The 15,414-nt window shown below is 46.8% G+C and overlaps 1 protein-coding gene and 1 long non-coding RNA gene across 2 annotated transcripts in view; one reads left to right on the top strand and one right to left on the bottom strand.

The window, feature by feature from the left end:
• The window catches only part of Slc30a10 (solute carrier family 30 member 10), an 18,927-nt gene extending 8,909 nt beyond the window's left edge, over positions 1 to 10,018 (bottom strand). The window contains exons 1-2 of the mRNA XM_008826802.2: positions 9,333 to 10,018; positions 8,617 to 8,694 (exon numbers count right to left, since the gene is read on the bottom strand). Of these exons, the coding sequence (XP_008825024.1) occupies positions 8,617 to 8,694; positions 9,333 to 9,951 (697 nt within the window). The 5' untranslated portion in view covers positions 9,952 to 10,018. The remainder of the gene's footprint in view (positions 1 to 8,616; positions 8,695 to 9,332) is intronic.
• LOC115069206 lies at positions 9,950 to 13,213 on the top strand. Its single transcript, XR_003848487.1, has 3 exons — positions 9,950 to 9,986; positions 10,861 to 10,932; positions 13,046 to 13,213. It is a non-coding gene; the product is annotated as an uncharacterized LOC115069206 (long non-coding RNA).
• The last annotated feature ends 2,201 nt before the right edge of the window (positions 13,214 to 15,414 follow it).

Below are 15,414 nucleotides of genomic sequence, written 5' to 3'. Positions count from 1 at the left end.
CCAGCCACTGAATTGTTTTTTAACCATTTAGTTTTTTATGTAATTTTAAAAGATTTTTTCATATATTTTCTCAGTTTGGTGAGACGAACTTTTTGCTTGTGTCTCTGTCAATTAGAATTGTAGCGCATGAAGCATGAGGTGCTGTGTGTGTGTGTGTGTGTGTGTGTGTGTGTGTTGTATTCACGTGCATGTGCAAGTACAGGAATACTTTTATTTCTTTCTTAATTTCCTCTTTAACTATTCATCATTCAGGAGTGTGTCATGGAAAATTTTCTATTCCCCTTCAACCTTGGTAGTTTTGCTGCATGAAGTATTCGGGGTCGGCATCCATGGTCATTTAGAACTGGGAATACTTTGTTCCATGCTCTTCTGACTTTCATAGTTTGCATTGAAAATTCAGCTGTAATTCTGATGGGTTTTTCCTTTATATGTAACTTGTTTTTCTCTAGCAGCTTTCAGTATCCTCTCTTTGTTAATTGTTTTACTATGATATTTTTTTTTTTAAACCTGAGTATTGGGGATTAGAATTCAAATTCTACTAGGAGAACTCTACTAGCAGAATTTAGGGTCCAAACTATTGTGAACTTCAGTTGGAAAAAGTCGCTCGATGGGGATAGTGCTCACTGGTAGAGTGTATTTATCCTGGGTTCAATCCCCAGCATCAAAATCGACAACAATAAAACCCACTGAAAGCATCAATACATAAATTCTTTATCTCTCCCCTTCCCTCTCCCTCCCTCCCTCTCTACCTCTCCCTCTTCCTCTCCTGCTCCATGGTAGCTTCAGTGCTGGGAATTGAACTCAGGGCCTCAAATGTTCTAGGCAAGTACTCTCTGCACAGCTCTACCCCAGCCTCTAAGCTCTTGAAATGCTAAAACACAGTGGGTTTTCAGGCCTCCTATGTAAAATGGTTATCATCCTCTGAAAATCACAGTGCCCTGGCAAGATTTTTTTTTTTTCCTTTAAATTGACTTTTTAATTATTCAGGCTTGGGAGGGGACTGTTTGGGTTTGGTTTGCGGTTTTTTGTTTTTGTTTCTTTCTTGCAATTTGTTTTATCTTTTTCTTTTATTTGAGTCGGGGCCTCACTGTACAGCGCAGGCAGGCTTTCAATTCACAATCCTCCTGCCTTGGCATCCTGAGTGCTAGATTATAGTACACACCAGCAAACCAGATTCCATCTGATATTCTGATACATGTCTCTATTATATAATAGAGAACCAAATATCTACCTCCTTGAACCTTTTGCATTTCTTTATGGTGAAAACATTAATGCCTTTTCTCAGCTTTTTTGAAATGTTCAGTACCTCACTGCTATCACCACCACCCTGAGTACACTGGCCAAATACTGAGCCCAGTGCATGAGTGTGCCAGACAGCTTTAGTTGTCAACTAGGCTCACCTGGGTAGAGGGACCCTCAATTGAGGAACTTCCTCCATTGGACTGAATTGTGGCCATGTCTGTGGGGCATTTTCTTGATTGTTGAGTGATGTGGGAGGGTCCAGGCCACTGTGGGTGGTGCCACTCCTGGGCAGACGGTCTTGTATAAGAAAGCAGGTTGAACACAGGCCAAGAGAGCAAGCCAGTAAGCAGTGTACCTCCATGGCATCCCACTCTGAGTTCCTACCTTGGCTTCCCTCGGTGATGAACTGTGACCTGGTAGATGTAAGCTAAATAAAGCCTTTCCTCCCCAAGTTGGTTTTGACCACTGCTTTTATCACAATAGAAAGTAACTAAAAAAAGAGTGCGCTTGTCGGGAAAGAGGAGGTCCTCTGGAATGAGAAAGCTAAGAGTAGCTTGAGTCCTCCACTGAGAGAACTCTGAGGAGGAGGGCGGTGGCAGCAGGCAGCCTGGAGAAGGTGCACCATATCCACAGGGCCCCAGGGAGGCTGCAGGTGGACGATGGTCTATGGGGCAGGGAAGACATGGCATTCTCAGACCCTGATGCTGTCTCTATGAGCCACGAAGCCTATGAAAGGTGAGTCTCATGCGTAGGATGAGGCTGATTCCCAGGGTGTGTGCAACGAAGCCTCAGATCCCTCTGAGAACTGACCTGAAGGTGACAGTAATAACAGGCACCAACTCTGGAGTCCTCTGTTCATCCAAGCACTCATGGAAGCCTGACCACAGCACTGACAGGCCACAGCAGGAACGAAGAAGCTGAGGCTTAGAGGTGAAGGCAACTCAGCCACCGTCATCAAGCAGCAGCATCAAGCTAGGAACTGGCTGAGGTAGAACTGGATCTGCCTGGGCAGAGAGTCTACACCCATCTCACCTCACTCTGCCTGTGCAGCAAGTGTTAGGATGGGAAGGAGGGGATGGAGGTTAGGAGGGTGGGGGGAGGTAACATGGGGATATGTATACAAAAGAGTGTGGGGACCAGCACAGCGAGCCCTTGAACGGCAGCTGCGTTCAGACCTCTTTCTGGCTGCAGTGAGGGATTCTGAGCAGATGACATGCTCACAGCTGTGACCGTTAAGGATGAATCTGTCAGGTTACCCAAGAGGCACAGATCAGCATGGAGCAGATACCTCAATCACCTGGTCAGTCACAGTGTCCACAGGGTTGCTTTGCAAGGACAGGAGACCTCTAAACTTGGCCTTCACATACTGACTCATCAAAATAACCACTCCCCTTGAATGGGCATCTATCAAAATTGTCCATTTGACTTAAACTGAAATGTGATAAGTAGCCCAACCTTCAATGCTGTTGATTTGTGGAGTTACAAAGCACAGTGCATTCACGTTGAACTTTCACAAGGCATGTGAAAGGGTGAGGTTTTTTTATTCCCATTGCAAAGAGAGAAACAGTAATAAAAATCAAGACTATAATTCTGGGGGCTGTGGGGAAGCTCAGTGGTTATAGCCTTGCTGTGTGCCATAGTGGTTATCTTCAAGTGTCAAACCTATAGTCACCTGGGAAGAAGTAACTTCAACTGAAAAATCTCAAATTGGTCTATGATCATGTCTGTGAGGCATTGTCTTGATTGCTAATTGGTGAAAACCCAGCCCACTGTGGGCAGTGCCATCCCTAGGCAGATAGGCCTGGGTTATATTAAAAAGGTAGCTGAGCAAGCCAGGAGAAGTAAGCCAGTGAGCAGTGCTCCTCTGTGGTCTCTGCTTCAGTTCCTGTCTGAAGGTTCCTGCTTGAGCTCCTGCCCTGACTTCCCTCAGTGATGGACCATGACCTGGAAATGTAAGCCAGATAACCCCATTCTTCCCCTAAGTTGCTTTCAATCATTGTTTTATCACAGCAACAGAGAAGCAAACTTCAACCACCAAAGAACTTCAAAGGGATTGTATTTTCACTACACTTGGCAGTAGATGAACTTTCTTTCTTAGAATCCATTCTCTTATTCCCATTGCAAAGGGAGAAACAGTAATAAAAATCAAGACTATAATTCTGGGGGCTGTGGGGAAGCTCAGTGGTTATAGCCTTGCTGTGTGCCATAGTGGTTAGCTTCAAGTGTCAAACCTATAGTCACCTGGGAAGAAGAAACTTCAACTGAAAAATCTCAAGTTGGTCTATGATCATGTCTGTGAGGCATTGTCTTGATTGCTAATTGGTGAGAACCCAGCCCACTGGAGAAGTAAGCCAGTGAGCAGTGCTCCTCTGTGGTCTCTGCTTCAGCTCCTACCTGAAGGTTCCTGCTTGAGCTCCTGCCCTGACTTCCCTCAGTGATGGACCATGACCTGGAAGTGTAAGCCAGATAACCCCATTCTTCCCCTAAGTTGCTTTCAATCATTGTTTTATCACAGCAACAGAGAAGCAAACTGGGATGCTGTGCAAACACAAGGGCAGGAGTTCAGATCCCAGAACCCATATGAATGCCAGGGTATGCATGGTGGCCAGACTGTAATTTCAGCCTCTGAAGGCAGAGACAGGGAATCCTGAGAGCAAGCTAGCTAAAACCAGCCATATCAGTGAGTTCTGAGTTTGATTGAGAGACCCTGCCTCAATGGATAAGGTGGAAGAGCGATCTAGGATGATTTCCAACATCAGCTTCTGGCCTCCACATGCACGTGAACCCACACAGATCACACAGATGCAAACATATATATATATATATGTGTGTGTGTGTGTGTGTGTGTGTGTGTGTGTGTGTGTGTACATATACATATGCACACCACATACACATATGAAAATGGAAAAAGAAAAATGATTTTCTTTACCGGAAACCCCATCAGAGATGCACATCTGGGGAGGGAGGGTACTTCCGTCCCGCTTTCAGAAGGAGTTTCTCAGAGGTGTTTGAAATGTAACTCAGTGGAACACGCACACTGGAGAAGCAAGCCACCTCTGTCTGCAGGCCAGAGGGCCATGTGTGATCACAGAAAGAGCCAGAAGTGCGAAGGAGTGGCTGGGCCCACCTCAGCCCTAGCCAAGGGGGCTTGGGGAAGCCGCCTGGCTCTCGAGCTCTCATTTCCCCATCTATAAAGGGGAGGGACTGAGGTTCGTTTCCCCAGGGTCTTTCCAGCTCTTATTCTCTGTGGTCCTGAGTCATGGCTCCAGGAGGAGGACCCAGCCTCTGAGATAAGGACAGACCCATGCTTAGCCTGAGACAGGGAAAGGCTCTAATTAGCTACAAGCACCCTCATGACAGGCAGCAGGAGTCTGAGCCTAACAACCTCACTCACTACCTGAATGACAAGCCACTAAGACTCCATGATGGCCTCTGACACAGAGCAGGCAACTCGTAAAGCATCAGCTCTTTTTCCTACTACAAGCCTAAGCATTTTCCATGCCATAGCTCACTGTGAGTCCACCAGGTGGGTACTGTTAACATCCTTATAGCCGGGTGAAGTGGTGCATACCTGTAATCCCAGCACTGGGAAGACAGGGGCAGGAAGGTCACAAATTCAAGGCCAGTCTAGGCTACATATTGATATTTCTGTCTCAAAAAAAACTAAAACAAACACATCAAAAATAGAAGCCGGGCGTGGTGGTGCATGCCTTTATTCTCAGCACTCAGGAGGCAGAAGCAAGCAGATCTCTGTGAGATCAAGGCCAGCCTGGTTTATACAGAAAGTTCCAGGCCAGCTGGGGCTACAGGGAGAGACTACCTCAAAAAGACAAAAAAAAATAGATTTAATTTAAAATATGAGGGGCCTGGAGGCCCAGAGAGGCTCAGAAGCTTGCCCTAAGTGATGCATTCGTAAATAGCAGGGCAGGGACTCCAACCCGGGCAGCTTGAAGCCAATCCCCATCCTTCAGCCACAGTGTTCTTCGCCTGAGAGACGCTTCAGGTGTACGTTTGCAGCAACCTGTGGGCCAAGGGCTCAAGAGTGTTGATAGCTTTAGACTAAACATTAGCAAGATTGGGGCTGGGGGCATAGCTCGGTAGTAGAACATGTGAGGGGGAGGCCCTGGGTTCAAGACCCAACCCCAAATTAGCGAAATCAAGTCCCAAACAGGGTCACAGTATCTCTTCACTCTACTGTTTTCATCTACCTGTTCTTTTTCTCAACTTTGTAATATAAAACCAAACATAACAGGATACACTTTGAAAAGTTAAGTTCTATGATGGAAACGTCAACTTAGAAATGTGTAGCTGATGGATGACAATAGATTGGCAGATACATAATAGAAGATTGATGATGGGTAAATCAATAGATTGACAGATAGATGATAGGCTGACTGATAGATTGGTTGGTTGACAGATGGTAGAGGAGAGAGAGGGGGGATATATGTATATATGAGCCTCAAAAAGAAAGATGAATTAAATGACTTTTTTCATTACAGAATCTCTCAAGACTTACCATCACACTCTTTAGGGGAAAATCCCTAACTCTATTACATTTTCTTCAAAATCACCATTTAGAATTTTAGGAGCACATGTGTTGCTATTGTTTTCTGTATTTTCTCTACAGGTTCTTTCTGAGAATCAACTATGAAACTCTTGAAAGGCTCTACATGGTGTTCAGCTGTACATTGTATTACCTGGATATAAGTTTTACTCCAGTCTTCTCTCAAACCACATGAAGGTAAAAGGTCACTTCCTCAAAGTCAAAATTAAGGATTAGCTGGGCACAATGACCCACACCTGTAATCCTAGCACTTGGGAGGCTGACGAAGGAGGCTAAATTCAAGGCCAGAATGGGCTACATAAAGAGACCTGCTTACCCTCCCCGCAAAGAAAAGATTGGGGATTACCCAAGGCTGAAATCACTATAAAGCAAAATATGTGCCTAAGAAATTACAAAGGAGAGGTGCTGACTCCAACAGTGTCCAGTGAGAACAGCCTCTCAGATCCCCCACTTTGGACATGGAAGTGAGAGTTTTAATCCACTAACAGTCACTTCGACAGCAATAAATAATTGCTGTAAGTAATTGTGGCAATAGAGACATTCTGCAGGGCAGAGCATTACTTAGTGACCCATCCTGTTTCTTTCCACCTTTAGCAATATCACAAAGCCAGGCATGGTCATCCCAACAGTGAGGAAGCTAGGGGAAGAAGACTGCCCAAATTCAAGCCCGGCCCTAGCTGCATATTGAGAACTCAGGTCAGTCATGGCTACCAATAAGACCCTGTCTCAAAACAAACAAAAGTCACAGCCAATTAAAACAGGCTGCAGTGGGGCTGTGGGCATAGTTCAGTGGTATGCTTAGCATGCACAAGGCCCTGGGTTCCACTCCCAGCACACAAAATTCCTCATAAACAAAGAAAATAGTATGCATAGAATATCAGCATGTTGTCAGAAGTGCAAATCAAGTAAAGCAGTGGCCTGACCTGATCTGTGAACAAAGAAAATAGTATGCATAGAATATCAGCATGTTGTCAGAAGTGCAAACCAAGTAAAGCAGTGGCCTGACCTGATCTGTGGAAGAGAACACGGCACTGACATGTGGGGGTGAAGAGAACATGGCACTGACGTGGGGGTGAAGAGAACATGGCACTGACATGTGGAGGTGAAGAGAACACGGCACTGACATGTGGAGGTGAAGAGAACATGGCACTGACATGTGGAGGTGAAGAGAACACGGCACTGACATGTGGAGGTGAAGAGAACATGGCACTGACATGTGGAGGTGAAGAGAACACGGCACTGACATGTGGAGGTGAAGAGAACATGGCACTGACATGTGGAGGTGAAGAGAACACGGCACTGACATGTGGAGGTGAAGAGAACATGGCACTGACATGTGGAGGTGAAGAGAACACGGCACTGACATGTGGAGGTGAAGAGAACATGGCACTGACATGTGGAGGTGAAGAGAACACGGCACTGACATGTGGAGGTGAAGAGAACATGGCACTGACATGTGGAGGTGAAGAGAACACGGCACTGACATGTGGAGGTGAAGAGAACATGGCACTGACATGTGGAGGTGAAGAGAACACGGCACTGACATGTGGAGGTGAAGAGAACATGGCACTGACATGTGGAGGTGAAGAGAACACGGCACTGACATGTGGAGGTGAAGAGAACACGGCACTGACATGTGGAGGTGAAGAGAACACGGCACTGACATGTGGAGGTGAAGAGAACACGGCACTGACATGTGGAGGTGAAGAGAACACGGCACTGACATGTGGAGGTGAAGAGAACACGGCACTGACATGTGGAGGTGAAGAGAACACGGCACTGACATGTGGAGGTGAAGAGAACACGGCACTGACATGTGGAGGTGAAGAGAACACGGCACTGACATGTGGAGGTGAAGAGAACATGGCACTGACGTGGGGGTGAAGAGTACACGGCACTGACATGTGGGGGTGAAGAGTACATGGCACTGATCTGTGAAGCTACAAGAACATAGCATAGATATGTGGATCTGAGAGAATACAGCATTGATACATGAGATCAGGAGACCATGACATTGATATGTGTGACTCGGGAACATGACACTGATCTGTGGGGCAAATGGAAACATGACACTGATACATGGATTACAGAAGAAAGAAGTGTGAAGATCATGACATTGACATGTGGAGACCAGGAGAACATGCACTGACCTGTGGGGATCTGGAGAACATGACACTGACATATGGGGATCAGGGGAACATGGCACTCTCATGTGGAGATGAGGGGAACATGGCACTGATATGTGGAGATCAGGAGAACATGGCACTTGACATGTGGGGATCAGGAGATCATGACACTGACATGTGGAGATCAGAAGAACATGGCACTGATATGTGGGGATCAGGAGACCATGACACTGACATGTGGAGATCAGGAGAACATGGCACTGATATGTGGAGGCCAGGAGAGCATGGCACTGACCTGTGGAGACCAGGAGAGCATGGCACTGACATGTGGGGATCAGGAGAACATGGCAGAGATGCCATACACAAGAGAACATGACACATATGTGGAAATTAGGGGACCATGACATTGATATGTAGGGGACAAGAGCACCAGACACTGATCTGGGGGTCTCAGGAACAGGCCGTTATCCCATGGGTATAATTACAGCAAAGATAAATGATTAGCAACTAGTTTCTCCCTCAGAATCAATGCCGTGATTAGGCAAGAGGGGAGGGTCATAGTCTGCAGGTAACTGACCTGCCTTCCAACACTGTTCCCTTCTTCAAAGTCAAACACAAATGAAGACCACAGCACCGCACCACGGATACTGAAAAGCGTGTCAAAGTGCCCAGAGTCAGTCCTACCTCTGATATTCAGGGCTTCGGACTTTTTCAGCTTTTCCGTTGTCTCTTCTGGCTCATTCCGGGTGTTCAGGGAATCACCTGCATTCAAAGAAGAAACCTTGTGTTGTGTATGAGTTCTACAAACAAAAAGAACCAATGAACTCAAAATGCAGTTTTGTTATTTAAATTCCTCCTAACCTATGGGAGTCCCCACCTCTCCACACACAGCCCATTCCCGGCATTTTAGTCCAGAGGAAGACTTGGTCCACCATTGGGCTTCACATACACACTTTCAAATTTAAAAAGGAACAGCCAGAAGCCCACGCCTACCCCCTAAAACCCATAACACCCAAGGGGCTGAGGCTGGCCAAGGGGGAGGAGAGAAACCTAGTCCAGATAGCAACCAGCGAAGGGGAGGAGGGATGGCCCAGTTACTGATTGCCAAGATCAATACTTCCAGAGAGAGAGGGATGGGGGATGGAAGCGAGAGATAAGGGCTGAGGGTCAAGGAGGGAGGAAGGGAGGGAGGAAAAGAAGGGGGGGAGAAAGAAAGGAGGAAGGCAGAGAGAGGGAGAGTTCCGTTACGTTCAAGAGAAGCAAGGCAGATTGCAAAAGGGATTCCAAAAGCCCCGACGGGAAGCGAAGGGAAAAAGGGGGCGTGATGACGACAGGGGACCAGGCTCCCGAAGGACGCGGAGGAAGGACAGAGCGTCCCGAAGGATGCAACCGAAAGGCACCTGCTACATTTGAGAACACGGTCGCGCCCTCCTGCTCTTTTCTTCCAACCGAGGCCCCCCGGAGGGTCACCGCTGAGTCCGTGCCGGGGGCTGTCGGGGTCGCAGTCCCCTGAGGACCCCCCAAAGCTCCACCCGGGCTGCCCCGGTGCAGCGGCTGCGGCGGCGGGCGGTGGCGGCGAGCCCGGGCGCAGCAGGAGAAGCAGGCGGCGCAGTCCTGGAAGATGAGTAAGCCCACCACGTTGACCGCCAGCCCCAGGGTGCCCACGATGAGCACCAGCTCCGGGTCGTCGATGCGCTCGGGCCGCGCGAGGCGCAGCACGGCCTCCACGAAGATGGTGAAGCAGAGCGCCGTGAGGAAGACGGCGTTGCTGAGCGCGCCCACCACCTCCGCCCGCGCATAGCCGAACGTGGCGCGCGAGCCCCGGGCCCCGCGCCGCGCGATGTAGCCGGAGCCCAGGCCCACGCACAGCGAGATCAGGTCCGACAGCATGTTGAACGAGTCCGAGAGCAGCGCGATGGAGTTGCCCAGGTAGCCCGACACCAGCTCGGCCACGAAGAAGACCACCGTGAGCACCAGCATGAAGAGCAGCCGGCACGTCTTGCCGGAGTAACGGCCCATCTCCGCAGCCCGCGCGGCCCTGGCCGCTGCAACAGGTGGGGGTGCAGCAACCCGCCTCCCCGCTGCAGGCCCGCCCTGCCCCGGCGCCTCTTATACAGCCAGCCCCGGGCCGGGTCCCCCGCGCGGCCAGAGTCTAAAGGAGTGGCGCTATCACGAGAGCCACCTCCCGGTCCCCTGCCCCTCCTCCTTCGCCCGCCCAGGCCTGACTTGGCAGGTGGCCACCGGCCTCTGTCTCCTTCTAGGACTGGACTAGAGAGGGGAGTTGCTGGGAGGAGGGGCGCATCGGGATGTCAATCTTCCTATCCCCACCTCCACCCCCAAATAGAGGCGGGATGCACCCGATGGCCCCCTGCTCCTCCAGGCCCTCCCTCCCACCGCCACAGGCCTGCTGAATGTCGTGATAAGGGACTGGGCTGCTGTGGGTGTGATTGCTGGATACCCATCCCTACGTGCCCAGACGCAGGTTGCAGGGCAGATTCCATATAAACCAGTGGGAAGGCCGGGGGGGCAGGAACTTGGGCCAAACTGCCCTTATGGGTGTTTCCCGTTTTTTAAATGCTTTCTCATTCCCCACTGTCCCCCCATTCCAACCCCAAACAAAGCCCTTTAGCCTCACAAAGGGCGCAGAGGTTCTTTGTCGCCTCTTCTTCAGGGCACACATCCCCTTTGGGGTCTTCATCGAACGCTTTCTCTACAGGTAGCCCTGGGGCAGGGCGGCACACTTCTGTAAATATGGCACTCGCGGGCAGCACCCCAAGGTTGGGCTACTTTGTGGTAGACACAAGTCCTGTGGCCCCTCAAGCCAGGTTGGGCCTCCTTTCGCTCTGTCTGAGAGAATGTTCTGTTGACCCACGGATGACCTAAAACTCTTAGTTTAATCGACTGACCTACAACGTTTCTTCCAAACAGGCCCTGTTCCAAGTGAAAGTCACCCAAAGGGACCTGTCTCTGGGATTCAAGGACAGACTGCAAAACAACCTGGTGAGGAAGGGTGTTTGCTGTCGGTCACTTCCGGCAGGGGGTGGGGAGACCTGCCAATTTTGTCTCATCTCAATTTCCAAAGGAGCCTAAGGCGAAGAAAGTATGCTAATCTCCATACGGCTCCCTATTAGTTTAAATGTGCCCCCAAACAAACACACTTGATTTTGACTTGGAAATGAATGCATAAGTCTCACTGAAAGAATTCAAATTTTAAAACTTTAAAAGCTACACACTAGGTCTGCTGGTGCAGGTCTGTAGTCTCAGCTACACCAGAGGCCTAGGCCAGACCATTAGCTCAAGACCAGGAAGTCTTGAACAAGGTAGCCAGATCTAAATGGAGGAGGAGGAGGGGGAGGGAGGAGGAGGAGACCATGGAATCCATTAACTGAACATTTTACATTTATATAATTTATATATATATATATATATGTTTAACATGATTGTTGAGGACCTTCAGAGATCATGAAAAGATGAGGTTATGATTCGATTTTAGGACTAGAAGATGGAATGTTCCACAGACGGCCCTGGCTAAACTCAGTGGGTCACAAAATAGAACCAAAGGGGGCTTATGAGATGGCTCAGCAGACAAAGGCATTTGCCATCAAGCCCGACAACTTGAGCGCAACCTGAGTTCGTACACACACACACACACACACACACACACACACACACACACACACATATACCCTGAACACTCTATATATTATAAACTGAACATTCTTTTATATATGTAACTTCTATTAAATGGTTCTTTGGCAACTTCATACATGTGCATAATGCATTCTGATTCTCGCTCTCACTCTCTCACCTCCTCATCCCCTGTCAACCCCCCTCCCCCTATAAGTACTTTTCCCATGTGTTTTTGTGGAGTATTAAATTTTCTATTACACTGTATTTATTTACTTACTTATTTTGTGTGCATGTGTATATGTGTGGCCAGGGTGCAAATGTGGGAGTCAGAGGAAAACTTTTGGGAGTCGAGTCTGTTCTTCTACCATGTGGGCTTTGGGGATTGAACTCAGGTTGTCAGGCTTGGTGGTGAGCACCTTGTTGTGAAGCCATCTCATAAGCCCCCTTTGGTTCTATTTTGTGACCCACTGAGTTTAGCCATGGCCGTCTGTGGAACATTCCACCTTCTAGCCTTACTCACTGTCCTAATATTGAATCACAACCTTGTCTTTTCATGATCTCTGAAGGTCCCCAATAATCATATTAAAATATCCTTCATCTGAAAGTCCTACCTTATAACTATGAAGCCCCAAACTCAAGGACCTCATTAATAGTCCCTTCTCAGCTAAGCTGGATGGCTCGTGTTTATAATCCCACCACTTGGTAGGCTGAGGCAGGAAGAGTGCGGTGAGTTCCTGGTCAGCCTGGGCTACAGAGGGGAGACTTTATCTTAAAATAAAATAAATTAAAAATCCCTTTCCTATCTTCAGGAGAAATATCCCTACACTAAGAATTGAAACTACTGACCATTTATTCTCTAAAAGCTAATATAAAATTATCAATAATGTACAAGTAAGAAGATATAGACTGATGAAAGTTTTTAAGCTGTGCCACCTTGGACAAGTTCCTTTATCATTTGTGCCTGATTTCACTACATTAAAGTAGAAATAATAATCGTAGTATAGTGAGGATTGAGTTAGTGTGTAAAGTGCTTGTAACCATAACTGGTATATTGTAAGCACTCAATAAATGCTATTATGAGCACTAATATTAGTATTAGTACTGTAGTACTGTGTGGTAGAATCACTACTGATCAACAGATGCAACACTAATACACAAAGGAGATGTACCAAATACCATTCTCAAAATCTGTCTATGTATGGAACTTCTAAAATGTTTTGTATATGACAGCAAGCAAAGTGGGCAAATAAGAGAGTTGGGCTGGACTGTAGCTCAGTGGTAGAGCACTTGCCTGGCATGTGCTAGGCCGTAGGTTCAAACCCCAGCACTGCAAGAAAATAAAAATAAACTTCTCTCAGACTGAGGCTTTTCAAACTATCTGACAGGCCTAAAGTATTCCTTTCTAATTCCATTTATTGGTCATTCACAACTGAAAGAAAAAACAGAAATTAGCAGAAATATATCACTTGTGCCTCTTGAACAGTTATTCTCCTAGCCAAAGGCAGATAAAAAGAACTGGATCACTGGCTCAGGAACAATGCCATAAAACTCGAAAGTCACAGACCAAGGAACCAGCAGGTGCCATGGGTGTCTGATGCCCCTGTCTTCTGCCAGTGCCTGACCGAAAGGAAAGGTAAGTGTTCCAGTCACAGCAAACAAAATGCACTGTAGAAAAACGGGGTGTGTCTCTATGTGTGGTGTATGTATGTGGATGTATGAATGTGCACAGGTGCATGTATTTGCATGTACACATATGGTTGACACCAAGTGTCTTCCTCAGTCACTTTCCACATTATTTGGGCAGGGGGCGGGGTAAGACAGAGTCTCTCACTGAAACTGGAGCTCACTGATTCAACAAGGCTGGCTGGCCAGCGAGCTCCAGGAACCCACCTGTCCCCACCCCCACCCCAGCACTGGGATCACAGGACATGTACACCATGGCTGGATTTTTACATGGTTTCTGGGGGATTTTTACATGGTTTCAAGTCTTCATGCTTGGTACTGACTGAGCCATCTCCCCAGCTCCCAGAAAAATGTTTTGACTAATTTATATTATATAATCAATCTAAGTTAATTGGTAGAAATACAGACTGTCTGTACAGTAAATAATGAGGTTTTAACAGCTTTTCGTTTACTGAGCCCTTATTTGGGGCCCTGTGTTTTACAGGTAGTGTCTTGTTCCACCGCCAACCCTCATGCATTATTTTAAACATACTAAAAATGTTGTATTATGAACTATTTTCTTGCTGAAGAACTTAAAGTCCGGAGATGTTAAGCCACCAGGTTGAAATCACACAACCTTTAAATGGCAGGCGTGATGTCTAAATGAGGCATGGAATGTCCAGAGCTTATATTCTTCATCCCTGCCTTCAACAAACTGATCCTTTTTTATACTTTTGTTCTAAACAAACGATTTTTATTTGCATGTTTTTGCTTTGAGATGGGATTTTGCTGTGTAGCCCGTTAGCTTCAAACTCACAGTCCTCCTGCCTTCACCTCCCAAGTGCTGGGATTATAAATTCACCTTTTGTTTGTCTAATCTGATGCACAGCAGTTCATAAATTCAAAGATTATAACACTGAAAATTCTTTCTACACTGGCATTGGCCCAGAAATTAACATGTATAAGATTTGAAAACAGCTGGGTTTTGTTTGCTTCAGTGATTAAATGGACACCTTGTCCCAAGCACCAAATTCTAATCCATCAGAGGAAGTTCCTTCTGCATAACAACAGCCTCCAGGTTTAAAACACAGAATCAAAGGATGTCATCATCTCACCATAAACCCAGCTCCACATATGCTTAGCACAAATAAATGTGATGATTTTACAGGTGGAAATCCCTTCTCTTTTAGGGCAGCTGAAGAACCTTGTGTGTAAAGTCCGTTCTTTGCTAATGAAGTTATGTAATGCACTTTACTGGTATGAGGTAGTCATGTATTGAATATACCCTCAAAAGATGCTTAGTCTACCCCTGAAGCATGCATGTGACTTTCACATTTTTCAGAATAAAGAGAGTTCCCTTTTTCTTTCTTTCTTTTCTTCTTCTTCATTTTTTCTTTTCTTTTTTTTTGGACAGGCTTTCACTACATAGCCCTGGTTGGCCTGGAACTCCCTAAGACCAGACTGGCCTTAAACTTACAGAGATCCACCTGCCTTTGCTTTCTTAATGCTGAGATTAAAGCCATGTACTTCCATGCCCAGCCATTACAGAGATTTTTAACACTCTCCTTAAATTTAAATTTTATTTATTTGTTTGTTTATTTGTATATTTATGGGAAGCATGTATAGAGACCAGAGGACATGAAGGAGTCACCTCTCTCCTTCTATCATGTGGGTTCTGGGAATCAGACCCAGGCTTGATGTGGCAAGCACCTTTACCAGCTGAGTCATCTCACCAGCCCACATTCTTTTTCTTTTTTTCTTCCCTTTGTTAATAAGAGTGGAATGAAAAAGATTAACACTAAGTACGTCAACACCATTCAGAATGAATCGTGAATGCAGGGAGCAAATGGCACTGTGCGCTACAGCCCCTAGAAGCAGGCAGCTCTAACATGAACCTAGAGCGGGCGCCTCACCTTTCCAGGTATACATACGTACAGTCATGATTCCTCCGAGGTGCCACATGTTCTGACAGTGAAAGACACTGTCTGCTCTTAGCATAGCCCAGAAAAAGGTAGGAACAGATGTCATACTGTAACATCAAATAATGTGGCCTGCCTATGAAGAAAATGTCAGGCTTTCGCTTAGACAATTAGGGTGATCAGTGAGTACTCAGTAACAATTGGGCTTATGGGAGTACGTAGTAACAATCAGACAAGGTGATGGGTGGGTACTTGGTAACAACTAAACAAG

The sequence above is a fragment of the Nannospalax galili genome, unplaced genomic scaffold (genome assembly GCF_000622305.1).
Source record: "Nannospalax galili isolate Female #2095 unplaced genomic scaffold, S.galili_v1.0 scaffold592, whole genome shotgun sequence".
NCBI lineage: Eukaryota > Metazoa > Chordata > Mammalia > Rodentia > Spalacidae > Nannospalax > Nannospalax galili.
Note: the sequence above shows the minus strand (reverse complement) of the source record. Positions and strands in the feature narration are given on the sequence as shown.